At 37.4% G+C, this 25,789-nt stretch overlaps 1 protein-coding gene across 1 annotated transcript; it reads left to right on the top strand.

Annotated features, from left to right (window-relative positions):
* Window positions 1-2,769: 2,769 nt before the first annotated feature.
* LOC149838578 (uncharacterized) lies at window positions 2,770-11,161 on the top strand. The gene is made up of 2 exons (XM_090006671.1): window positions 2,770-3,339; window positions 10,166-11,161. Exons 1-2 carry the CDS (start codon window positions 2,797-2,799, stop codon window positions 11,021-11,023), a joined length of 1,401 nt encoding a protein of 466 aa, XP_089862797.1. The 5' UTR covers window positions 2,770-2,796; the 3' UTR covers window positions 11,024-11,161.
* Window positions 11,162-25,789: the final 14,628 nt, after the last annotated feature.

The following is a 25,789-nucleotide window of genomic DNA, read 5'->3' as shown; positions in this document are numbered from 1 at the left end:
CCCCAACACCTAATTGAGGGAATGAGCTGGGAGTCGGCATATGAAGAACGACCCCAGATTGGGTTGCCGCAGAGGAAGGGAGAAGGTCGAAGATCGCAGCAACAGATGCGAGCATGACGCCTGAGATATGAAGTAGTTGTTGCGAGGAAAGAGAAACATCGAGAAGCCGGGCAACTTTATCAACTTCGATACCCAACGTAGAGAAGAGATGACTTTGCCCTACTGTAGGATCAACACCCGCAGGAGATGAGTCTCTAGAGGTAAAGGTAACCGATTCCCCAAACAAACCTTGGCCGACTGCCATATGCGAAGGGTGACAAAACACAAAGTTTGTGGGAGGTAGGAGAAAAGGAGTCTGCAAGCGGATCATCATGCAGTTGATAGCTTGATAGGATAGGGCATTAAAACCCATAACGTGAACCGCCAGGCTATTGAAACGCCTGCATGAGAAAAGGATGAAGTGTGAGTTCTCAAAAAACTGATGCTTACGAGAGCCAGAAATGTCTTCAGAAGCCGCCACAAAATCATGCAAAATGGGAGCACAGGCAGAGACGCCAACTGATAATGGCACAACAGCCTTGACAATAGAGATATTGGAAACATGAGCATGTGGAAACAAGAGCATGTGGAAACGAGATGGTGGTAGACTGCTGAGCATGAGTGCCATCATCATAGGTCGGATTCCCAAAAGCCTCGATAGCACTAAACAAAGAGGCTCTTGGTGGCTGAAAGGATCGAGAACTGAGAAACCACCTACATGGAAACATGAAGGAGGGTGGATTCCAAAATAACGAGTTTCTGAGAGGAGCACCAACATCACCATGCACCATCAAAGCACCTCTGGAAGGAGTGCCAGAAGAGCAGTCATCAGAGGTAGGATTTTCACTGTCTTCGAGAGTACCTACCAAAGACGATGATGACAACAGAGAGGAGCGGGAAATGATTGGAGCACCGGGCAAGCTTGAGTGGCCACCAAAAACAAGAGATGACGAAGATGGTGCCGTCGCTGACTGCACGAAGGCTTTTTCGGTGAACAACATGGGAAATGCAGGCGATTGGCTGATCGAAACCCAGATGATCCGATTTTGAAAGCCTGAAAAGATGATTTGGGCTTATGTAGTTTACCAACCTGCACCCAAACAGAGAATGAGGCATGGCGCTAGGGCATCTGTGATCTCTCACTATCTTGGCAAAAAATTGACTTCTGCCGCAAATAGCAATTCGGGGGAGTTGTGGCATGCTTACTCTTTCAGATTGGATGCCGCTGAGAGACAAAAGAGGTGGCACAACGGTGACATGTAATGCACTTTCAAAGGTTAAGGGAGAAGCACTTGACACACCACCAGTCCCTAGGCTTCGCACAGTGCAACTGAGTGCGAGAACGAAATTCGGAGAAAGAAAGTTGCCATCAGGGCTTAACATCTTGCCAATCTTGAAAGAAAGTTGCCATCAGGGCTTAACATCTTGCCAATCTTGGTCATCGCCCCAGCTAGGAGAAACTCGAAAGAAAAATAATGCGCAAAGCAATGCCTCCACCGAGCAACTCTGAAGAGGCTCCCTCCTAACAATGTGGATGAAATGACGGATATCCTAAAGAAGTAGCAAACTTGAAGCCACACAGAAATAAAAATTTACCGAAAGATAGAAGAACAACTTGAACGATAGCCGAAACGGAAGGGCAACATGAAGGCAAAAGTAGCACCCCAGTCATTTAAAGCGTCCTGAATGGAGAGAATGGTCCACTGCTTGACAAGCAAATGGTGGTTATAACTGACACCCCCATAAAAAAAACTTGGCGAGGAAGACGACAGACGTTGCGACTCCTCTCAGCAGCAACGGTCCAAAGCAAAGATGAAGACTGAGATATTGGACGGCGACTCGAAGAGAGAACCCCAGAGAGAGAGAGAGAGAGAGAGAGCAGTAATATATGTGAGGGCTTTGGATCTTGTGGAAGCAACAAAAGATCCTCTAGTGACCAAACCCAGGAAGGGGTTGGGTTCTGAATTTCGTGAGAGATCGAGAGATCCCCTTCAAAATTCTCTAGTAGATAATTTCCTTATAAGCAGAGGACCTTCCTTTTCTTGCACCAACATGTGAATCTCAATCACTCGCTTAGAATTGGATGCTGCTGCACGACATCTCACTCTGATTCCTTCTTCCATCTCTCCCCCATCTACCAATGGTGGGGAGAGCTGCATCACCCATCCCAACAAACGCTTCTCTCATTGCTAGGCTCCTGTCAGGTAAGACCTCCCCCTTATTTTCCTTCCTATCACCATACTCATTCTTCGCTTTTTGATTGTTTGTTTTGATCTAACTTATTTTCTGCTTCCATAATTTGCTTTTTTTTTCTTAAGTATCATTTTTGTTCTTCGTTTTTTCTATCTTTTAGATTGTTTTGAACAAACTTCTTGTTCTGCTTCGATAATCTGTTTTTTCCTGAGGTGGATATGGCTTTTCTTTAAGTATTGGTTTGGATTATAGTCAAATTAAGTGTCCAAATTATAAAATAGAGGTGCGAATTGAAATTGAAGTCCTTCATCCTTTGAGTTTTTGGTAACTATTTTCTGTTATGATTGTGTGAAAATTTCTAGTTTTGATCTTCACATGATCCTGTTTAAGATTGCTGCTTGTGTGATTACTTCGTTTGGTATTAGTTTATTTGGTTTTTATACAATTTACAGAGACATGAATGGTACAAGAATCTTGTCTTTGAACTGGATCTGTACAGGTCGCCGTTTCTTTTCCAATGCAGCTTTGTGCTGGAGACAAAAAAAAAGTTGGGGGAATGTGAAGATGATGAGGAACAAATACAGGAAATCAAATTCTTTACATTGCAGTGCTGGAAGAAAATGCTCGCTGTCTATTGTGGTGTGGACCTTAGTCGCGTTCATTCTTTTGGTCCACTTCTACTCAATAGTTCACCATGAGGATCGAAGAGGAGAGGTTCAGGTTCATTCGAATCTTGTTGCCATGAATAGGGAGCTTGAACAGATTGAGGAGGAGCTTTTCCAGTTTCCACCACCAAGCAGACGGCAAGGGCGTTGGGGGAAGCAGAGAAGAAGACGGACATCTATAATAGATGAGTTTCTTGATAAGAGAACGAAAACAAGGCAGTATTTCTTCCCAGATCGAACCACCGCTATAAACCCATTGAAGACATCGACTAACAATAGCTTGTACTTTTATCCCGGTAGGATATGGTTGGACACTGATGGGAATCCGATTCAGGCACATGGGGGAGGAATTTTATATGTCGAGAGCTCTTCAACATTCTACTGGTATGGAGAAAATAAAGATGGCGTTACCTATCATGCACACAAAAGAGGAGCTGCACGGGTTAGTTTGAATTATGAACTTTTCTACAACTTCATTATTTGAGAAATTCTCGCATTCACTTTATCTATAACTGAATCTGGAAGTGCATATAAATAGATAAAAATTCTGATCTTTTATTTTTCATTTGTTCATATGTCAAGTTTCTTTTCAAATTTATGGTATCTTTGACACTGACTCTGAGGTGCTGAAAAATCATGTTTGCTTTTTTCACTGTTTATCATTCCCATATTGGTATCGTCAATTGCTTTTTTGTTATTTATTTGGATAGCATCATTTAATCCTCCTTTTGCTATACGGACATGTATCTTCCTCCGGTAGACAAATATTGAAAGTTGTGCTCCAATTCTACTTGACTGTTTCATTCCACATACTTTGTTATGTGGATGCATGCTTCGGTAGGCATAGGTGGTGGACGTTTTCTGAAACTGGGTACCTAATTTAATTAGTATTTGTTGGTTCGAGAGACAGAACTAAGTATTTGTCACCCTGCCATATTGATCTTATGCGTCATGTTGTGTGAGCTTTCCTGTATAGTTATAATGCATCTCATACAGTAAATGAACAAGTGAATTTCACATTTTGATTTTTGATGAAGTTGCTTTCATTCTCTACACTCCTGTCTCTTGCTTTCCTTTTCATGATCAATGATGATTCTAAATGTATCAAGAGGTAATTCCTTTAAGTATTGAGATGTGGCTGCCAGATGTTGTCCTTGCTGTTTATCTTATCGCCTCTCACTAATATCTGAATGCTACAGAACAGGTATATACATGAATTATTGCTGTGGTTGGGTTGGATGCAGTGACTGAATTGGTAGGTGATATTGCCTTAGTTGACATGTATCAAGTTAGAAACCCATTAAGATTTATCTCCATCATGTTAACGACTGACCAATCTGTATTTTATTAATAACTGCTTCTTTGAATCACTTGTTTATCAATTTTGGGAGGAACATTATTTGCAGGATTGATCTTACTGTAGTCAGATAGTTCAAATGATCATCATTCTTTGAATTTCCATAATTCAGTGAAAACTGCTTTTTTTTCCCTTTTTCTTCCAGCGTCTTTCCTGGAGTTACAGGTGTATCCTGATGCAGTCTATATAAGGCGTTATGGGTAGGCGTGTTTGTCATTCGTGTTACTATTCTAGGTGATTCATTGATCACATGGAGAACTTAAAGTAGGATCTTGCAGTCTAGGCACAGAATAGGTAAAGTGATGTCTCTTGGCTTCAAATGTTTTTTTTTGAAGATGACTTTCCCTCCCTCCCATTTTTTGGTGGGTTAGCTTGGTGTATGGCCAAGCTGGGGAGTAGCCCTGCTGTGGGGAACCTGTGAGTCTGTGATTGATGGGTTAAACATGGTGCAACTCTTATTATCATTTTTGATCTGTGAAGATGGCTAATTAATTTCCTTACAGACAAGTAAGACATGGTGGACTCTCATTGTTAGAGAGTATCAAATCTGTGGGTTAATTACCAACTCATCAGCTTGCCGATGTCTTATTTTCAGCTCTTCCTAGTTCCTAATCTATCTTTTGGTTTAAACATGAAAAAATAAGTATCAGATATATCCATGCAGTAGCTTCTTTTCATCTTTGTGATATATGCCTTTTGTGACTTCCATATTCTTATTATGTATATCAATACTTACCGGAAGGTACTGTATACTACTGTTGACTGCTCTTTTTCGTATAAATTTTCACTTGCTCCTAGTGGCAGTTCTGTAATACCTGAAATTTTTAAAGGTTTAATAAATTCTTTTATTTTGATTTGTGATTTTTGAAGTAAGCTTGAACCCCATCAAATTTGAGTCGAATCTAAATGAGATTCGAGGTCCAGAAGCTCGATCAAAGTGAGATAAGGATCTGAATCCTTTATTTGTTCTGGATACTGATCTAGATCCATAGTGACTGGATCCTTCAAACAGATATGGACAATATCCAAATGGATATTTTTAACAGATCTGGATATTAATCCAGATCCAAAATTTAGGGATATATGCTGGAAAATATTTAAATTATTCAAGGACAAAATAGTAATTTCACAACTTAAGGGTATATTCTGGGAAATAATCAAATTTTCTAAGGGTAAAATGATAATTTTATGACTTAAGGGTATTTTCAGAGAAATAGTTAAATTATACAGAGGTAAAATGGTAATTTACCTCCCTAGAGGCATATTTGGGTAAATACCCAAACCACAAAGGGGTAAAAAGGTAATTTTTATAACCCAAGTGTCAACTTGGTTATGTGGAATCAGACTAAGGCCATTTTGGTAAAAATAAATAGGATTTATAAAAATTCTAAAATAAATAAATAAATAAATAATAAAATAATCAAAATTCCCACCTTTTTTTGTAAAACCATCAAAGGCCAATGGTTTTTGCAAGTGGTTTTGCAAAACCATGTTCTAGAAACCATGGGCTCAGAACATAGTTTTCAAGAAGGCCAATCAAGAGAGGACACCTAACATGGGTCTCTCTCTCTCTCCTTGGGCTATAAATATCCCCTGGGGCTCTCTCTCTCCTACAACAACAACAACTACGCCTTCATCCGAAAACAATTGTGGTCGGCGATATGAACCAAAAAAGAAAATCATTCTGGGTCTTCCACATGAATCCTTCTCCTCTAATCATTTCTATCCAATGACATGTCCTCGGTGAGGTTCAAAGCATTCATATCCTTTCCTATCATCTTCATCCAAGTCTTCTTAGGCCTACCCCGACCTCTTTTAACTAATATATTTTCTCATTTCTCTATCCTTCTAACTGGAGCATCATTAGGCCTTCGCCGAATATGTCCAAACCACCGTAAACGATTCTCTCTCATCTTATTTTCAATGGATGCAACGCCTACCTTCTTACGTATTTCCTCGTTTCGAATCTTATCTTTTATTGTATTTCCACACATCCATCTAAGCATACGCATCTCAGCTACACTCATTTTTTGAATATGATGTCTCTTGGCAGCCCAACATTCCGTACCATATAGTAAAGCAGGCCTAATTGTCGTCCTATAAAACTTTCCCTTCAACCGCAATGGCATTCTACGATCGCACAACACTCCAGTTGCACTTTTCCATTTCATCCACCCAACCTTTATCTTATGATTTACATCTCCATCAATTTCTCCATACTTTTGAATGATAGATCCCAAATATTTGAAACAGTCATCCACTGGTATTTCTTGCTCACCAAGCTTCACTACACTCCCATCACTACTTCGTTGCTTACTAAACCAACATTCCATATATTCTGTCTTACTCTAACTCAACTTAAAACCTCTTGCTTCCAATGTTTGTCTCCATAATTCTAACTTAGCATTAACCCCGACTCTAGACTCATCAATCAAAACAATATCATCAGCAAACAACATACACCACGACACATTTTCTTGAATTGATCTCGTAAGCTCATCCATCACTATAACAAATAGGAAAGGGCTTAATGCAGATCCTTGATGTAACCCAACCGTTATAGGAAAATTGGTTGTCACCCCTCCACAAGTTATAGGAAAGGGCTCTCTCTCTCCTAAAAAAAAATTGTTCTCCCCTTCTCTCTCTCCCAATTTCCCTCTTTCTCTCTCTAAAACCTAGAATCTCTCTCTAGAAAACTCTACCCAAACCCTGCTATTTCTTCGATCTGTTCTGGTAGAAAGACTCGTAGCCCCGACCTTTACATTCCTACGATTTTAATTTGTTTGGGTGAATTCTACCCAAACAAATCCAACTTTTGGAGCGTCGCTAGCAGGAGTGTTGTTCGATTCAAAACACGGTAAGCAAATCTAAGCTCTCCTACGACTTAGCCGTGCACACACACGCCCCTTTCATAGGTTAATCCTTGAAGTGTATTCGAGATGCTTCACACGGTGTAACCACGACACCGGAGACCTTAAATGACCACCACCCTATGACGTGGAGACCCCACTACCGTGCACCTCTTAGAGTGCACTTTTAGGCTCAGTCGCTTCTATCAAGGCGTATTTACACAGACACTCACAGCACCGGAGGCCCTATGTCACAGGGATTCGGCTAGGAGGGTGCCGCACCCGCGTCGACGCGACTCAACGCGGGTGCGGGTGCGGTCAACTCGATCCTGGGTGCGTTGACCGCACCTAGGATCATTAATGTCCATTTTTAAAAAAAAAAAAATTGCCCAAATGGGCTTCGAAATTTTTTTAAAAAAACTTTATGCTAGTTAGCATAAAGTAAGTTTTTCACGCACAGCAGCTGTCTGTCAGCTGCTGACAGCTGCAACAGCTGTCTGTCAGCTGCTGACAGCATCTGTCAGCTGCAAAGTTTAAAAAAAAACCCCGCCTATTCCCCAACCCCCTTTTATATATATATATATATATATATATATATATATATATATATATATATTACTTATTACATTTTTGCCCCTGCCGCACCCCTGCACCCGGGTTTTTTGGAAGTGCCGAATCCCCGCACCCGCACCCGCGCCCGCACCCGCACCCATGTGACATAGCGGAGGCCTTAATAGGCCACCTTCTTTTGTTTGCGGAACCCCTCACCATTGTGTACCTTTCTTAGCACCCTCGTCTTCGTTAAGGCGCTTTCCACGGTTCAGCCAAGGCATTGGAGGCTTTCCCGGCTAACCTACTAATCCATAGGCACCGCTTAGGCACCTATCAGAGTTCACTTACGACACCGGTGGCCTTCTCGACTTTCCTCCTTTGCCAGTGAACCTCTCTACACGCCTGCACTATTGTGTCTGTGCCCAACTTCGAGTGTGGCAGACCGGAACAACCCACACTTAGTTGTGCGTTCCTTCATTTAAATCGAACAATATGCTTATGTTATGCCGTTAGGCTGCCAAAATCTCCGTTGATCATCAGAAAATTTGATAACGTGTAGCTGAAGCTTTGCCAAAATTTCTAGAGGTTTTGAAACCACGTTGCATTTGCGTTGCCCAAACTCACACAAACAAGGTATGTACCCGTAGGATTCATTTGGTCCCTTGTATGGATTTATAGGACTTCCTAAGCTTTCTCCTAAGCCCTTAGGATTTCCTTTATAAGTTAAAATTGAGTCATTATCTCAAAATCTCAATTAATTTACTCACATATATAAAGGAGGTTCTGTCAAAAATTTTAAATAAATTTTGAGATTTTTCATACTAAATTAGGACAAGTTCTACTAAAATTTTCAAAATAATTATTGGGTTTTTCATATTAAAATAATGCAGATATTGTACAAAATTTTATAAAAATTTTAAATATCGTAATATGATGTAGGGTAAATAATGCCGAAATTATAAGACCAAATGAGCAATTTGTCTGATTTGAATTTGAATTACTCAAAAGGAAATTACTGTTATTTTAAGAAATTTGAATTATATTGTAGGCCCTGAGGTGACACTATTTTTTTTAAATTAATAAAAAATACTTAGCAGTTTTATTTGCAGAGATTATGGGTTCAAAACCCCTCAATCTAATTGAATTATTTATGACACTTGTATGTGATACATATGTTAAGAATTGCATACAAGATCGTGGTTGAGCCATAAATGTTAACCAGAGATTCTGGAATTGTCCAGAGATCCATTTATGATTGAATACATGCTTCATGATGATGATTTATGCTATCTGTGTTTAATTATAATTATGATAAATTTTGTAACTGTATGTTGATGCATTTTGACTGCATAAAGTATTTTGTAGGTGTTGACGCAAAAATACAACTATTGTGAATTTTGAGTATGTTTTATTTATTTTTAATGGCATGCATTGAAAAGATGATATCAAAAAGATAAGAGAAGTTGCACTATTATTTGTAGAGCTAGTTTAATGGTGAAAACTTGACAACTAGTGAGTCGGTCAAGTATTACTGACACTTTGCACTCATCCCCGTGAAATTCCTATGAAGGACTGTGAGGGTGAAAACCTAATAGCAGATAATCTATTCCTGAAAAGGGTTGTGAGGGTGAAAACCCAAGATTAAGAAATCTAAAGGACGAGTGATCTTGTCTTTGATCTAGGACTGATGTAAAGAGGAACAAACTCGGCTGAAAGATGCTGACAATCCAACCATGTACATGTTTAGCAGTTGACTGAGATCATAGTCAATCGTGAGAAGCCTTGATGAAGGTTTCTTTACTCTGGTGTCGGCCTCTCTACTTTCAAGGGTAAAATGTAAAATAAGTTTGTGAATGAACACCCCTTGAAAGTATGTATGCTCACAGTAGACCGAGCGAGTGGTGCCTCAAAATGTTGCTGAATCGGGATAGTCACTTAAATTTTGTGAATTGTTTGCTAGTATGATATTTAATACAAAAGCAATCTAATTTGAAAGATAATAATATGGTTTATGCATATAGGATAGACATGTAAATATATAATTATTTATTTCATTAATTTTGTAAATTGATTTTTATATTTATAAAAGAAATGTGAAATGCAAGCGGTTCTTTATGATTATTTAGATTAAATTATTTTGATTATATATGTAATTCATAAATAATCATGAGATGCAAGCAATTCTTTATGATTATTTGATTACAATTTGATTCAACTCGGTTAAAGAAATTGTCATATGAGCTTGAAACAAATATCTTTTGGATGTTTTTTGAAATACACTATGTTTCATAAAGCAAAAAATTTTAGTGAAATTTTCAGTCCCTGAATTTTCGGGGCGTTACAACTTCTGCCCATGCTTTCAGCTAGTGCACATTTAATTTTTCAAATGTTCTTGCAGAACTCCCATGCTAAAAAGCCTGTGCATTGAAATTTTTTCACATGCTGATTGTTCTTGTTATGTGTTATCAGGATATGATATCTTATTGGTAAATTCTATTGTATAACCTCAGGTTGACATCACTGGAGTGAGCTGCTACTCTTCCAAAGACTTGTGGACATGGAAAAATGAAGGAATCATACTACATAGTGAGGAAAAGAACATCACCCATGACCTGCACAAGAATAACGTTCTTGAGAGGCCAAAGGTAATTTATAACAAAAAGTTGAATAAATATGTTATGTGGATGCATATTGATAATTCCAACTACACCAAGGCTGCTGTTGGAGTAGCCATAAGTGATTCACCTACTGGGCCTTTCAAGTATCTGTACAGCAAAGGGCCACATGGCTTTGATAGTCGTGACATGACAATTTTCAAGGACGATGATGACGAGGCCTACATTATCTACTCATCAGAGGATAACAGTGAGCTTCATATTGGCCCACTTACTGATGATTACCTTGATGTTACGAGGATGATGAGAAGGATTTTAGTTGGGCATCATAGAGAAGCACCAGCCTTGTTCAAATACCAGGGTACATATTACATGATAACCTCAGGTTGCACAGGTTGGACACCTAATGAAGCACTAGTCCATGCAGCTGAGTCAGTTATGGGTCCCTGGAAAACATTGGGAAATCCTTGTATAGGTGGTAATCAGATATTTCAATCAACAACTTTTTTCTCTCAGAGTACTTTTGTGTTACCACTTCCGGGATTACCGGGTTCTTTCATTTTTATGGCTGATCGATGGAACCCTGCTGAGCTTAAGGATTCAAGATATGTCTGGTTGCCCTTAGCTGTTGGTGGAGCTGCAGATGAACCACTGGAGTATAGTTTTGGTTTCCCCCTATGGTCAAGGGTGTCTATCTACTGGCATAAAAGATGGAAACTTCCTGATGGATGGAAGGTATCTCATCTAGACTAATTTGGTTGACTGTAAAGGGCTTGATCCATTTCCAGTTGTGCTCATGCATAATTTGTAGCTTTATGATATCTTGATTCACCATTTTTGCCTCTTTAATGTGACTTTGTTTTAATGTTTTATTATGATCCATTATTATGGTCATTGTAATTGCAGATGAATGAAACCTCTGGTTGAACCTAAACAGAAGCCACATAATTGTTTTCTCATACCTAAGACCTGTTCATGTATATCACATGGGTATTTCTGGGTCAGATATTATAATGATTTCACTTGTACAACGTTATCATGTAGATGGTTGCTCCTATATTTTAAACTTTGAGGTGCGACCATATATTTTGCCTCTTCTATATGAGCCTTCTTGTAGTAACTCTCATGAGAAGAGCATATTGATCAGGTAGTCCATCAAGTCCCTCGGCATTCCTACAGTGTGTCATCTCAATTTTTTATGTTGTGATTCTGCCTAACTAACATGGCATGGAGTGCATCTAATCCCATTCATTTAGATGTTGGGCACCTGGCTTTTCATATGATGTAATCCATGATTTATCTTGGAGTGAGATAGATTTTCATTCTGTTTTTTTTTTCTCACTGATTTTGGCTTGTCATCATTGAGGGACCTCTCCTTGTTTTCAGTCTTTTTTCCTTTGCTTGCTGTCAAACTATTCTTTCAGCTACATTTTGGGACACGCTTAGTGATTTTCTCCTATATTAGATCTTCTACAAATGCCTGTTGCTGTGAGTTTTTTCCAACTCCTTTGATGTCTCTCCATTGTTAAAGAAGAAATTGGGCCATCTTTTGCTGTCACAACTGTAATGTAGTAGTTGTTGAAATGAAAGAGGGACAAATCTTTTTTTTTTTTAAAGGAGAGCTGAAGGAGCTTTTCTTTTTGGTCTCTGTCCTATTGTCCTTGTGAAAGATATAACATGGAAGAATTCTGCTGTGTTCTTTGTGCAATAAAATGACAAGAGGATGAGATGGTATTTCTGCCCAGTCATCTGGCTGTTTTTGCTGCTGCCATTGAAAGGCCAAAAAAACAAGATAATAAGAGTCAAGGTCGGAAGTTTCTCTCTTTCTTAAATTACTCTCTTTCTCTCTTTCAATAATACCAATCAGGCATTTGAAATATTATATTCAGTATAGTTATCTTGTCCATGAAAATTTTCAAAATAATTAGTTCAATCCATTGTCTGCTTAAAATTTCAAATCCCCTGAAACTATTGAAGTTTTTTCCCTAGCCAAAATTTTTATAATGATCAAAATACCTTGAGAAATTTGGAAGATACCCGAAACATGTTGATGTTTCTGGTTATTTTTGAAACTTTGGAAAAGAAAACTCAGTACCTCCAATGATTGCCAACGTTTATTTATTTATTTTTTATAAAGCATTTTGGTCATCTATACAAATGTATGGATGATGTATGAAATCAGTGTATTTTGTAAATGCCAAGTATCATATACAAGAACTTTATGTGACATCACTAGTCTGAGATTTCTTTCGATTTGTCATTCTTTCTGTTTAGTCTATCCTGCTGCATTTTTTTATCTGTAATCTTCTTACCTTTTGTTTGACATGTCATCATTTCATGTGGACATGAAATTTGAAATGCTATGCATCTGAACCATAACTGCTTTGGCTGCAGTTGGATCATTTCTAGGCCAAATGCACCAGCAACTACCTTGCTAAATTTTTGTCTTCCCCTCAGGTAATTAACTGGTGATCTGATCACCTTTGCATTCTCAGTGCTAATCTGACTTCTGCTGGCATTCCTTGAACACATCCATAGCACTCCCAGTGTCCTGTTGACAACATGTCTATAATCATTGGCAGCAATTAAATGCCTGATAGAAGTCATTGCAGCAATTAAAATTAACCCACTTTGGAGAACCAGATCACTGTTGTTAGTATTGTCACTGTTATACGACTGGTGCTGGCATTCCTTCCACCCATCAGCACACCTCCCAGTGTTTTGTTGACAGCATTTCTATATTCATTGGCAGCAGTGTAACACTTAGTACAAGCAGTGTGAACCTACAATAGAAATACCACCAGGCAGCGATCACCTTATTGCAGCAGTTTTCAGCCATCTTCGATTTGTTTCCAGGACTTGTACATCTGATGCATCGATTCACAATATGTGAACCTACAATCCAGCAAAAAAGAACTGCTGTTTCTATCCCAATCTTCAGCATCTTGGTTTCTCATGTTATTAGCAGCTATACATGTTTAGTATTTCCTGATGCTCTGACACTTCCTAAATCCTGTCATCATTTGTCAGCTTGTGTTCAACCCACCATTGCCTGCCCCCTCGATCCTTTTGTGATACACATGCCTCCAGTGATGAACCAACTATATCTGTCACAGCAGCCCCACAAGAACATGCATAATTCATGAAGCATCATCTGTTGGATAATGGTTAATTGTGGTACCTTGAGTCAACCTGATCTTCTCCTGTGCTCCTACTCTGAACTAGAAACATTTGTAATCAAAACACAAAGTTAATATGAATTGGCATTGTATTGAGGCTCTATCAAAAAAAAGAAAAGAAAAAGGAAAACGAAAACCCTTTTATTGAGGCTCTTATCAGAAAAGGAAAAAAAAACATTGTATTGAGGTGATAAGCAGTGAGTTATCTGGAGTGTGTAGACATCAACGATGTCTAGAATGAGGTGTTGCTTAGTTAATTATGGACAAGAATGTCACATAAGCAGGATACAGAATTTAGGTATAGGGTGGGTTCCATTCATCTGCTTTAAGGCTTATTTACCAAAAGACTACATTATGGGATCAGTGCACATCCATCCGTGTTGAGAATATGGATTTATTCTCTGATGTACTATGTATATAGATTTAACTTGATGTCAAGAAATGCGATTTTTATAAAGTGATCTTATGATATATTAAAAACAGGCCACAGGCCTATTCAATAGGCACTGATAATTTTCTCTCAACTTTATTCAGAATCATGTTGATCAAGCTCTGTCCATGGTAGTCTTCTTATTCTTTCGTATTGTACAATATATCACACCAGAATCTAAGATACTCTTGTTGGCTGGCCAGGTCAGACAATTCCCTGAGTAGTTCCAAGAAAGTTTGTCTGCTATTTTCTTGGTGCAGTTGAAGCTGATCTCTCTTGGAGCCAACATTTGGTAGATGCTTCCAAATGGGATCTATCCAGCTTTTGTTGTACATCAATAGCCACAATGCAATATCCTGTTTCCATGATGCTGGTGAAGCATGGCAAACTAAATTATATTTATGAACGCCTCGCCATTGAGAAGACCGAAAACCGGGAGCTTGAAATGTTCTTGCGGATGACACCATGTTGTTGACATGTCCATCAAAGCATTCCCATTTGGTAGGAAGTGGAATCTAAATTCCAAGATTTTCATGGTTTTCACTAACGCAGATCGTCTGGTGGCATCCTTGTAATCTAGAATATGTTATGCTGCTTTTCTGCAATTTGTATTATCTAACATTTATTTGTAATTCCATTCGGCGAAGGCCTAATGATGCTCCAGAAATGGGAAAATATATTAGTTAAAAGAGGTCGGGGTAGGCCTAGGAAGACTTGGATGGAGATGATAGGAAAGGATATGAATGCTTTGAACCTCACCGAGGACATGGCATTGGATAGAAATGATTGGAGGAAAAGGATTCATGTGGAAGACCCCAAATGAATTTCTTTTTTGGTTCATATCGCTGACCCCAATGGTTTTGGGATGAAGGCGTAGTTGTTGTTGTTGTTGTTGTATTTGTAATTCCATTATAAAAGCTAGCAAAAAGTCCTAAGGGCCATCTTTGGGTGTCATGACATTAATGAAATGGTGGCCTTCCACACAAGCACTTGAATCCACCACAAGAATGTCTAAAAAGACACTTCAAGTAAAACCCATAAAAGAGTATAAAAGGAAAACACAATAATGAAATAAAAATATCTTTATTAATAACAAGAATGCTTAAGAAGCATTTTGGATAATTTATATGGAAGGGGTTCACCCCTATTTATACAAAGAAGAACAAGTGGGGAGAGCTCATTTGGAGCTCTCCCAAGAAAGAGGCATTATTATAGCTGTTGGACTAGAGTCCAACAGCTATATCTCAGTCAAGTTCCAACTAGAACTTGATTGAAAAAGGGTATCTAGTTCCTATTGAACTAGATACAAAAAAATATAAATAAAAGAAAAAGTAAAAAATAAAAAAATAAATATATATAATAATATTATTATTTTATATATTTATATGTTACATTTTAACATTCTCCCTCAAACTTATGGTACAATGAGCGAAAGTTTGCCTAAGAGAAAGTGAAATCTGGGAGCAACGAGAGGCTTGGTAAAGAAATATGCTAATTGATATTCTGATGTAACATATGACATATCAATGGTTCCATATAGATATTCTTCTCTGGCGTAGTGACAATCTATTTCAATATGTTTAGTGCGTTCATGAAATGTTCAGTTGCTTACAATATAGATTGCACTCTTATTGTCACAACACATACGCGAAACTTGTGTTGCTTAAACTCTCATGTCAGTGAGCAGACGTCTGGGCCAAACTACTTTCATAGTCGTGGCTGTCATGTCTCAGTATTCAGCTTCTGTGGATAAGAGAGAGATCTTATTTTGTTTTTTGCATTTTCACGAAATTAATGATTCACCTAAAAAAATATAAAAACCAGTAGTTGAGTGTCTGTTATTATGATCACATCCCCAATCAGCATCAGTATATGCAATTAGATTTAATGAGGAGGTAGAAGACAAGAAAAGTCTCCGTGAAGGAGAGGACTTAATATATCTAACAATACGCAGAACGACTCCCATGTAGACTATGGTAGGATCATGTTGAAACTAACTAGTTGTGTGTACAACATGTGCTATGTCTGATCTAGTAATAGAAAGACAGGAAAGTACTTCGATAAGCTGTCTGTAAGGAGTAGGATTTTCGAGAGGTTCTCCATTATCAATTTTCATCTTAACATTGACAACTTCTGGAGTGTTCACTTTCTTATCATCTGTAATTTCAAACCTGGAAACAATATCAAAAGCAAACTTAGATTGAGACATTAAATACCCTTGAGGGGAATAAACAACTTTGATTCCTAAGAAATATCTTAATAAACCTAGATTAGTCATTTCAAAATGAGTTTTAAGAAGTTTTTTGATATTTTCAACTCTCTATTTATCGTCTTCAATGGTGATTATGTCATCTACATAGAGAAAAAGTACTATAATTTCAGCACCAGAACTCTTAATAAACAATGCAGTGTCAGTTAAACAGGATTGAAAATCAATATTAAGCATAACCTGACTAAACCTGTCATACCAAGCTTTTGATGTTTGTTTAAGACCATAAAGAGCCTTTTCTAAATGAAGAACTTTACCATTGAGAATACTAATACCAGGTGGAGCTTTCATGTACACTTCTTCAACTAATTTACCATTTTAAAAAGTAATTTTGACATCCATATGAAATATGGGTCATTTTCTAATAGAATCTAAGACAATTAATGTTCTAACAGTGGTCATACGAGCAACTGGGGTAAAGTTTTCTTCATAATCAATGTCGTATTCTTGGGCATAGCATTTGGCCACTAATCGGGCTTTATATCTTTCAAGAGTTTCATCACTCTCGGTTTTAACTTTGTAAACCCATCGACACCTTATAGGTTTCTTACCTAGAGGAAGATCTTGAATAGTCCAAGTAGAAGCCTTTTTAAGTGCATCTAACTTAGTTCTCATGACTTCTATACATTCTCCATGATTTTTGGCTTGAGAGTACAATGATGGTTCCTCATATGAGTGTATTAATGCAATATCTGCCCTATAGGTGGGTGAGAAAGATTCGTATGACACAATTTTTTGAGGAGGTCTTGAGACTCGGGACGACCTTCTGGTTGGTACTTCAGAATATTTTTCAAATGCACATAGAAGATTTGACTCACTTCGTCTTGAATATTGTAATCTAACATCCCTATGGATTTGTTCTTCTTTGTCATCATTGTGTTCAACATCAATAGTACTTTGATCACTGTCAAAGTCTTATTCAAGATTAGGTTTTGATGTTAGATCTATCAGAAAAGAGTATTCAATGACTTTCTTAGGTTTTTCAAAATCAAAGAAACTTTTCTTTTCTAGAAAAGCAACATTTCTTGATACATATAATTTATCATTTTGAAAGTCAAATCACCTATAGCTTTTTTTATTATCAGCATATCTTAAAAAGGGACAAGGAAGCGCACAGGGAGAGAGTTTATCATTTTTGTCAGTGAAAACAAAGCACTTGCATCCAAATACTCTCAATCTAGAGTAGTCTGGAGAAATATTCATAAGTTTTTCAATAGGAGTTATATTTTTCAAAGAGGAAGATGACATTCGATTAATTAGATAGGTAGCAGTTATGATAACTTCTGCCCAAAAAACCTTTGAAACTTGATTTGCTATTAATAATGTCGTAGTTGTTTCCATAATGTGTCGATGTTTACGCTCAGCTAGTCCATTTTGTTGTGGTGTACATGGACACGACCTTTGGTGTGTAATGCCATTTAAATTGAGATTCTTTGGACATAAATTCTCCCCCTAAATTCATGCGAAAAAAGGAAATATCATTTTGAAACTTGTTTTTAATCATATTATGAAATGTTTGAAAGTATGAAAAGACTTCAGATTTATGTTTAAGAAAATAAATCCAAGTATGTCTAGAAAAATCATCGACAAAGATGACATAGTATGCAAATCCCCCTTTTGAAATAACTGGTGCAGGACCCCAAACATCCGAATGTACAAGTTCAAGTGGTCTAGAAGAAATAAAGGTTCTATCATGAAATGATAACTTTTTCATTTTGCCAAGAATACATTCTTTACAAATGAAATTCTCAGAATTACAAAATCTTCCTAGACTTGGAAAATATTGGATCTTAGCTATATGAGGATGACCAAGTCTTTTGTGCCATAAATCCAACTCAATTTTTTGAATATTATAACAAAAAGTATTCTTAGGCAATTCCGAAAAATTCATGTAATAGAGTCCTCCTTCTCTACGGCCTTCTCCAATCAGCTTGCTTGACTGACGATCCTGTATCCAAAAACCATGAGAAGAAAATGAGACATTACATCCATAATCAGATATTTGAGAAACAAACAAAAGATTTGAATTTAGCTTAGGAATAAATCTGACTTCTGAAATAAAAAAAATTCTTAGTTTTATGGACTCTTTCAAAATTTTCTGGTCCTTTTATTTCAAGAGAGGTTCCATCAGCTGTAAAAACTTTTGACGCACTTGATTTATTTTTAAAATATTCGGATAAACTATTGTCATTTGGGGTCATATGAAAAGAAACGCCAGAGTGAAGAAGCCAAGAAAAGTTACCTGGATCGGAGAAGGATGAAACTGCTGCTCCAGTTGAGGCTTTTGATGAGGAGAAAGCTCTTTTGATAAGAGGTTAGAGAATCTCCATTAATTGATCCATAGAAACCGGTGAATCTTGATTTTTGAGTTTCGATCCAGCAGTCACAACTCTCTTTTCGTTGAGCTCTTTTAGTTTAGGACACTCAGGCCTATAGTGCCCTGGTTCATGACAAAGGTGGCAAATGACTTTTTTTTTGTCATAATCACCATTCTGTTTGTTGAAATGAGAAGGCCTGTAAGAACATACATGATTACTCGGTCTAGACACAGCTAGAACAGAATCATCTTCTATTTTTGAAGTATTCTTTCTAATTATGTTTTCCTCCATAGTTAGTTTCTCTATAGTATCAATAATAGAAGAAACTTTTCCTCGATGAAGAAGAGCCGATTTAGTCGACTCGAATTCCGGTATCAAACCTTTTTTAAATTGATAAAAATACTCCATATTAAGTTATTTTTGATGGAGCTCAATGTCTTCAGAACAATGCCATTTCGGTTCTAAAAGAGCCAATTCTTCTCAAAGTTTGGACAACTCATTGTAATATTCTCGAATGGTTTTATCTTTTTGAGTCATTGTCCGAACTTTGTCTTGTAAATTACACACATGTGCAATATCTTTAAGGGAATACATATTTTTGAGGTATTCTCAAGCCTTATTGGCATGCTCGAACTTAGCAAGACTAGAGCATTTCTTAATGTCTACGCTATTAATTAGGCATGATATAATTTTTGCATGCCCTATCCTCCACTCATTTCATTTCTTTTCATAATTTTCTAAAGCCTTGCTATTCTCTCCTTTCGTTAGAGGAACTTCTTTATCACCCTCTTTTTTAGTGAGAGATAATTTAGGTTCCGAATCAGAACCATCCACTATACCCCATAACCCTTTTCCCCAAATGTGGTGCTTCATAATCGAAGCCCACATTACATAATTTATATCATTTAGCTTCATGGGTATGATGGTGATTTTATCATTATCATCCATCTTTTCCAAGAATAGAAAGAGAGAAGAAGAGATAAGAGGCAAAGAGAGTGATGAATAATACAAACTTTTGTATCAAGCGTTACTTCAATGGCCTCTTTCTTCAAACGAACCTTCTTGAGTCAAGAACAAGGTGATGAAACACCTTTTGCAAGTGAGGCATGAAAAATGAGGCAAAAGCTTTTTACGATCTAAGATCTCCACGGCTCTAATACCATGTAATGAAATGGTGGCCTTCCACACAAGCACTTGAATCCACCACAAGAATGTCTAAAAAGACACTTCAAGTAAAACTCATAAAAGGGTATAAAAGAAAAACACAATAATGAAATAAAAATATCTTTATTGATAACAGGAATGCTTAAGAAGCATTTTGGATAATTTACATGGAAGGGGTTCAACCTTATTTATACAAAGAAGAAGAAGTGGGGAGAGCTCATTTGGAGCTCTCCCAAGAAAGAGACGTTGGACTCTAGTCCAATGGCTCTTATTATAGCGGTTGGACTAGAGTCCAACAACTATATCTCAGTCAAGTTTCAACTGGAACTTGACTGAAAAAGAGTATCTAGTTTTTATTGAACTAGATACAAAAAATATAAATAAAAGAAAAAGTAAAAAATATATATAATAATATTATTATTTTATATATTTATATGTTACATTTTAACAATGGCATGTAACTGTATAACTTGAAAATATTTGTACGTGGCATGGTAAGTTGCCTTTTACGAAACCTTTTGCTAGGTAAAATGCACTTAGCCATGAGGTTGCTTGCTAGAATTTATGGATGATCCTTATTTGGTTAACATGATCATTTTTCAGTAGGCAGTCTAACAGTTGGCTGCAGTTCAAGCCATTCTTGGAAGGCCAAATTGACCTGTAGAATGGGTTTTATTTTCCCTGCATATAGGTAATCTTTTTGGACTCTCGCTGTTGATTCTCGAGTTATGCTTTCGAAAGATGATTTTTGTGTGGCACATCGAGTTACTTGTGGTTGTGCTCTGTGTTTTTTCGCCGTTCCCCATCAATGTTGTCAGTATTGGTGTGAGTCGGTTGATTCGTATTGTATCGTATCGGCCAACAATCAATATGGTACAAGGCTGATTCGGGCTTATTTTCTAAAAAAATTAAAATTAGTTAAAACAATTTTTGTTAATATTTTGAAACACGTGTCATTGTTGGTTGAAAGTTGGCCGATTCAGTTCGATTGAGCTTTGAATCAGTCGATTCACTTGAATCAGTTTCAATAAGATTCAAGACCCGATGCTATATTGACGACATTGATTCTAACAACTCTAATCCACCCTACCGAGGTGGTATCCCATGTGGTAAGCGGGGTCCTGTGCCAAGCTGAAGGCCCAGGTTCGAATCTCTCTGCCACATGGGGCTTAAGAGATATCTGATATAGGTTTGCCTAACTTCTGCTTGTCTATAAAAAAAAACTCTAGTCCACCCTATTTTTTAATTGCAAATTTCTTTTTTTTTTCTTACTTGAAATTCTTGTATAAAAAACATGTGGTCGTGTTATTGACTCTCTAAAACAGGAGAAAAAACATGTGAAAAAGGAGGTTCTTCACATATTTGTGTGAACAAAAAGGAGGTCTTAGCATATATTATGCAAATCTCTTAAGTGATTTTAACTACATTGGGTGATTCACAACATATTTGTGTGGACGTGAGGAGGTTAGCACAAATATGTTACAAATCTCTATAGTGATTTGGACATATTATGAGCTTTGCAACATATTTGTGCGGACCTCAGATCAAGTGGTTCACACAAATATGTTGCAAATCTCAATGATTTTAACTATATTCGAAGGTTCACAATATATTTGTGCGAACGTCAGATCAAGTGGTTCACACAAATACGTTGCAAATCTCAATGGTTTTAACTATATTCGAAGGTTCGCAATATATTTGTCCGAATGTCAGATCAAATGGTTCACACAAATATGTTGCAAATCTCAATGATTTTAACTATATTCAAAGGTTCTTTATATATTTGTGCGAACGTCAGGAGGTCCACGTAAATACATTCGGAGGTTTGCAACATATTTGTGTCAATGATAGGAGGTTCTCATACTAATGTTAAGAGGAACATATTTGTTTTGATGTCAGGAGGTTCACAATATATTTGTGCAAACGTCATAAAGTTCACAATATATTTGTGCGAACATAGGGAGGTATACACAAATTGTTGTGAAGAGTAAAATGGTCCTCAATAAGTCAGAATCAATGATTCTTGACATGTAAAAAATGTTAGCATATTTATGAGTTTTTGCAATAACTTATTATTTTTAGAGGATAGTATAGTAATTTTTCATCCATTCGTGCTCTAGTGACACACAACATGCGGCCTCTCCATTTGAACTGCCGCTACATGTTGCCAAATAGCGTTAGTAAATGGGCGTGATATATAAACGATGACTCTTCTCACATAGCCATAGAAACCCTAAAACGTTTGCCTTTTTGCTGTATTGGCAACGTTTCGTCGGAGGCAAAATACTTTTGTAACATAGGCAAAATTATAAAAAGAAATATTTTTGTAAAAATCTTCAAAAATGAATAAAATTCTTTTTTGAAGAATTTGCATCTACAATTTATATGGTTTGGTTAGTAAAAAAAAAAAGTTTTAGATCGTTCATTTGTATTGCACGATCAAAATTTCTAAGGGTTACAAAATTCAATGGTCCTTAATGCCTCCAAAATTCAACATCAGGAAAATCATATTTTTACGCCAAAAACACCCAACCCAAAGTACATTTCCCAAGGACTGGACCATGCTGGATGCATTTTGGGGGCCTCTCATTTTCAGCTAGCTAGGCATGCCCATGCATTTCCCTTTGTTGAATGGACTTCTGCATATTTAATTTGTATTCCAAGTTTTATGAAGTTTTGAGAAAGTAGAAATTTTCATTTTGCATTGGCCTACTCACCAAGTGTAAATTGTTTCATTTACATGTGTATGAGAGAGAGAGAGAGAGAGAGAGAGATATGTACCAGAGCTAAATATAATGTTATGATGTGCTACTTGCATTGCTTTTTTTCTTATATATATATATATTTGCGATGTGAGGTACAAATGTTTCTTTTCTTTTTCAGTTTTTTGATTTTTTTTTTATGAAACTAACTACATGTTTTTCTTAGTGAGAATCAGCTCTTAGATCGTCCCATCACATGTAAGTAGGTTTTCATAAAGCTTCAAACATCAACAGCCGTGATAGTTTCTAAGCATATTTTTTAATCTAAAAACATGATTCAAAAGCCTGTTCTCACAATCTGAATATGCTGAACCATCCATGAGGTCGGATTGGATAAAAAAGCCCTGTAAAGGTGCCATTACCAAATGTTACCCCATATATGTAACACAGAGAAACCACTATTATGGTTCGGACGTCCCATACAGGATGAGTGGTGTGACGTTGACCATGGATCAGCATTTAGCTTATAAAGAAATGAATTGATGTTGATGATCATTGTTTTTTATTGAATTTGATATATAGCAATGTCAAAACACATGTTCCAAGGAAAAACCTCATTTTGTGTACAATAATAAGAAATAATAGCAACGTTTTTATTAACCAAAGCAAAGCCTGTGTCCCATACCGGCATGTTTTCACTTTTTATTTTCTTGATGTAAATACCTCTTGACACTGTTCAGTGCTTGTAAAGGGCTTTGCTCTAAGAACTTCTGGGTAGTTAGTGAAATTCAGGGTCTCTATGTACTTGTTAACTTTTGCTAATAGAAGTTTTGGCATTATTGCTGTCTTTTATTCTTTGTCCTGTGATTGTGCCCGCATGTTTGATGAGCGACGATTAGCTCAATTTTTGATATGTGATTAAAAGTCCGTTTCAATGTTGGGGTACACTGGGGCACGTCACAAGGGCCTTCGCTTTTAGCCCATAGCAAGTTGGTATCAGAACCTTGTCGATATTGGAATTGATAATGCTGGTAATGAGAACTGGCAAGGTGACAACCAACAAAATCGTGACCAACAGGATGGGTAGAACAACAATCAGCAGATAAACAACAATAGGGGTAAAATCATCATTGTCGTAACTTATGTCTACACGGTGGCCATTGGGCAAATGAATGTCCTAACAAGAACCTCGGTTAGAGAAATGCAGATAACTGCAAAGCTAGAGTTGCAAACATCCTCTAAGTTGAAGACAAGTGTGTCATCGTAGAAGTGCCAATTGTCAGATTAATGCAAATGATGAATGTGGTGAAGGTGACACCTATTGTTGAATCACCCATGAGAAGTTGATGTACTTTGAAGTCCTTTTAAATAAGAGACACACCAAGGCATTGATAGACATAGGTGCCATACATAACTTTGTTTATCTTAAAGTAATAAAGTGATTGGGGTTATGCTGAGAAAAGAAAGAGAGTCAAATGAAGGTGGTCAACTCCGAAGCCAAATTCATCTATGCGGTTGTCCGTGATGTGCTAGTGTGAATCCTGAGTTAGTCTGAAAGGGCCATATTTTTTATTGCCCCAATAGATGATTTCAGGGTCATTGTTAGAATGGTGTTCCTACGAAGCAACAGGGTAATGCTGAAAAATTTATTTGAATGTTGTCAGTTTTGAGGATGAAAAGCAACCTTGCATGATTGTCGCTTTACCGACGGAAAAGCCTTATGAGTGCTTGGTGTTTTTACTTCAACTGAAGAAGGGTCTCAAGAGAGGCGATGAGACCTTCCTCGTGACGATATACAAGATTGAAGAAGATAAGAACATTGTTGACATTCCAGTGGCCTTAGTGCCAATGTTGAAGGAGTTCGGTGAGGTAATGCCTGTCGAACTGTCGAGGAAACTACCTCCATAGAGACAAGTAAATCATGAGATTGAGTTGGTGTTGGGTGCATGATCGCCCGCAATGATACTGTACCACATGGCGATTGCCAAATTAGTAGAATTGTAGAAGTAGTTATATGGCATGCTTGAAGCCGAGATTATTCGACCCTCTAAAATACCCTTTAGAGCATCTGTGCTATTCCAAGCGAAGCACGATGGGTTAAAGCACTTGTGTATAGACTATTGAGTACTAAACAAATTGATTGTAAAGAACAAGTATTCACTTCTTTTATTCGCAGACTTGTTTGATTAGTTGGGTAAGGCTCATGTCTTTTCTAAGTTAGATCTGTGATAAGGTTATTGGCAAGTTAGAATTGATGAAAAAGATGAAGCCAAGACCACTTGTGTGACTCGCTTTGGGGTGTTTGATTTCCTTGTGATGCCTTTTGGCTTGATGAACGTATCTACGACCTTTTCTACCCTGATGAACAAATATTTTACCCGTTCCTTGACAAATTTTTTGTGGTTTACCTGGACAAAATAGTGGTGTATAACAACTCGATACAAGAGCATGTTCAACACCTTCAGATTGTGTTCCAGATTTTAAAGGACACTAAGTTGTATATCAAGCGGGAGAAATATTTATTTGGCCCATCAGAAGTGCATTTTCTTGTCCATGTTGTGAGAGGAGACATGTTGAAGATGGATCACCAGAAGGTCAAGGCCATTCAAGAGTAGGAGTTGCCTGCTAAAGTTTGAGTTGAGTTCTTTCTTAGGGATTGCCAACTATTATCGGCGAGATATTCTTTGATTGCCGCCCTGGGTGTGGTCTGATGCTTGCCAGAAAGCTTTCAAGAAACTAAAATGCATATTGATTGAGAAACTTGTGCTAAAGTTGCCAGAAGCCATTTGTAGTGTAGACAGATGTGTCTGGATTCGTGATTAGATGGGTGTTACTGCAAGGACATCACATTACATTTGAGAGCTGTAAGGTAAATGATGTTGAATGATAATACACTGTGCATGAGTGGGAGATGTTAGCTATTGTGCATTGTTTTCGTGTGTGGCAATACTACTTTTTGGGGCTGCAGTTCGTTGTACATACTAATGTTGCAACAAGTTATTTTTAGACATAGAAGAAGCTAAGTCTGAAACAAGCTCGCTGGTAGGATTTTTTTGCTGAATTTGGCACGGTTCTTGAGTACAAGTCAAGAAGAACTAATATCATTGCCAATGTTTTGAGTCGAAAGGTAAAACTTACAGCGCTGCTTGAATGGGACAGTAACACTAATCATCTGATAAGTGATTTTCTCGAGTAAGTTCGAGAAGCTTTGATGAATGATCTGATAACCCAACAACTTATCACCTTGGTAAGAGAAGAAAAGACTCGAAGATTTTGGTTAGAAGATGATTTGTTTAGCACCATTAGGGATCGTTTGTATATTTTGCAGAAGGTTACTATGTGAAGACGCTTGTTGCACAAATGTCACAACACGATCTAGGCTGGTCACCTAGGATAGCAGAGGACATTGGCATTGTTGGAGCGTGTGTTCTACTGGCCACAGATGTGCGATGACATA

Source organism: Nuphar pumila, chromosome 5 (genome assembly GCF_984573655.1).
Source record: "Nuphar pumila chromosome 5, dmNupPumi1.hap1.1, whole genome shotgun sequence".
Taxonomy (NCBI): Eukaryota; Viridiplantae; Streptophyta; class Magnoliopsida; order Nymphaeales; family Nymphaeaceae; genus Nuphar; species Nuphar pumila.
Note: the sequence above shows the minus strand (reverse complement) of the source record. Positions and strands in the feature narration are given on the sequence as shown.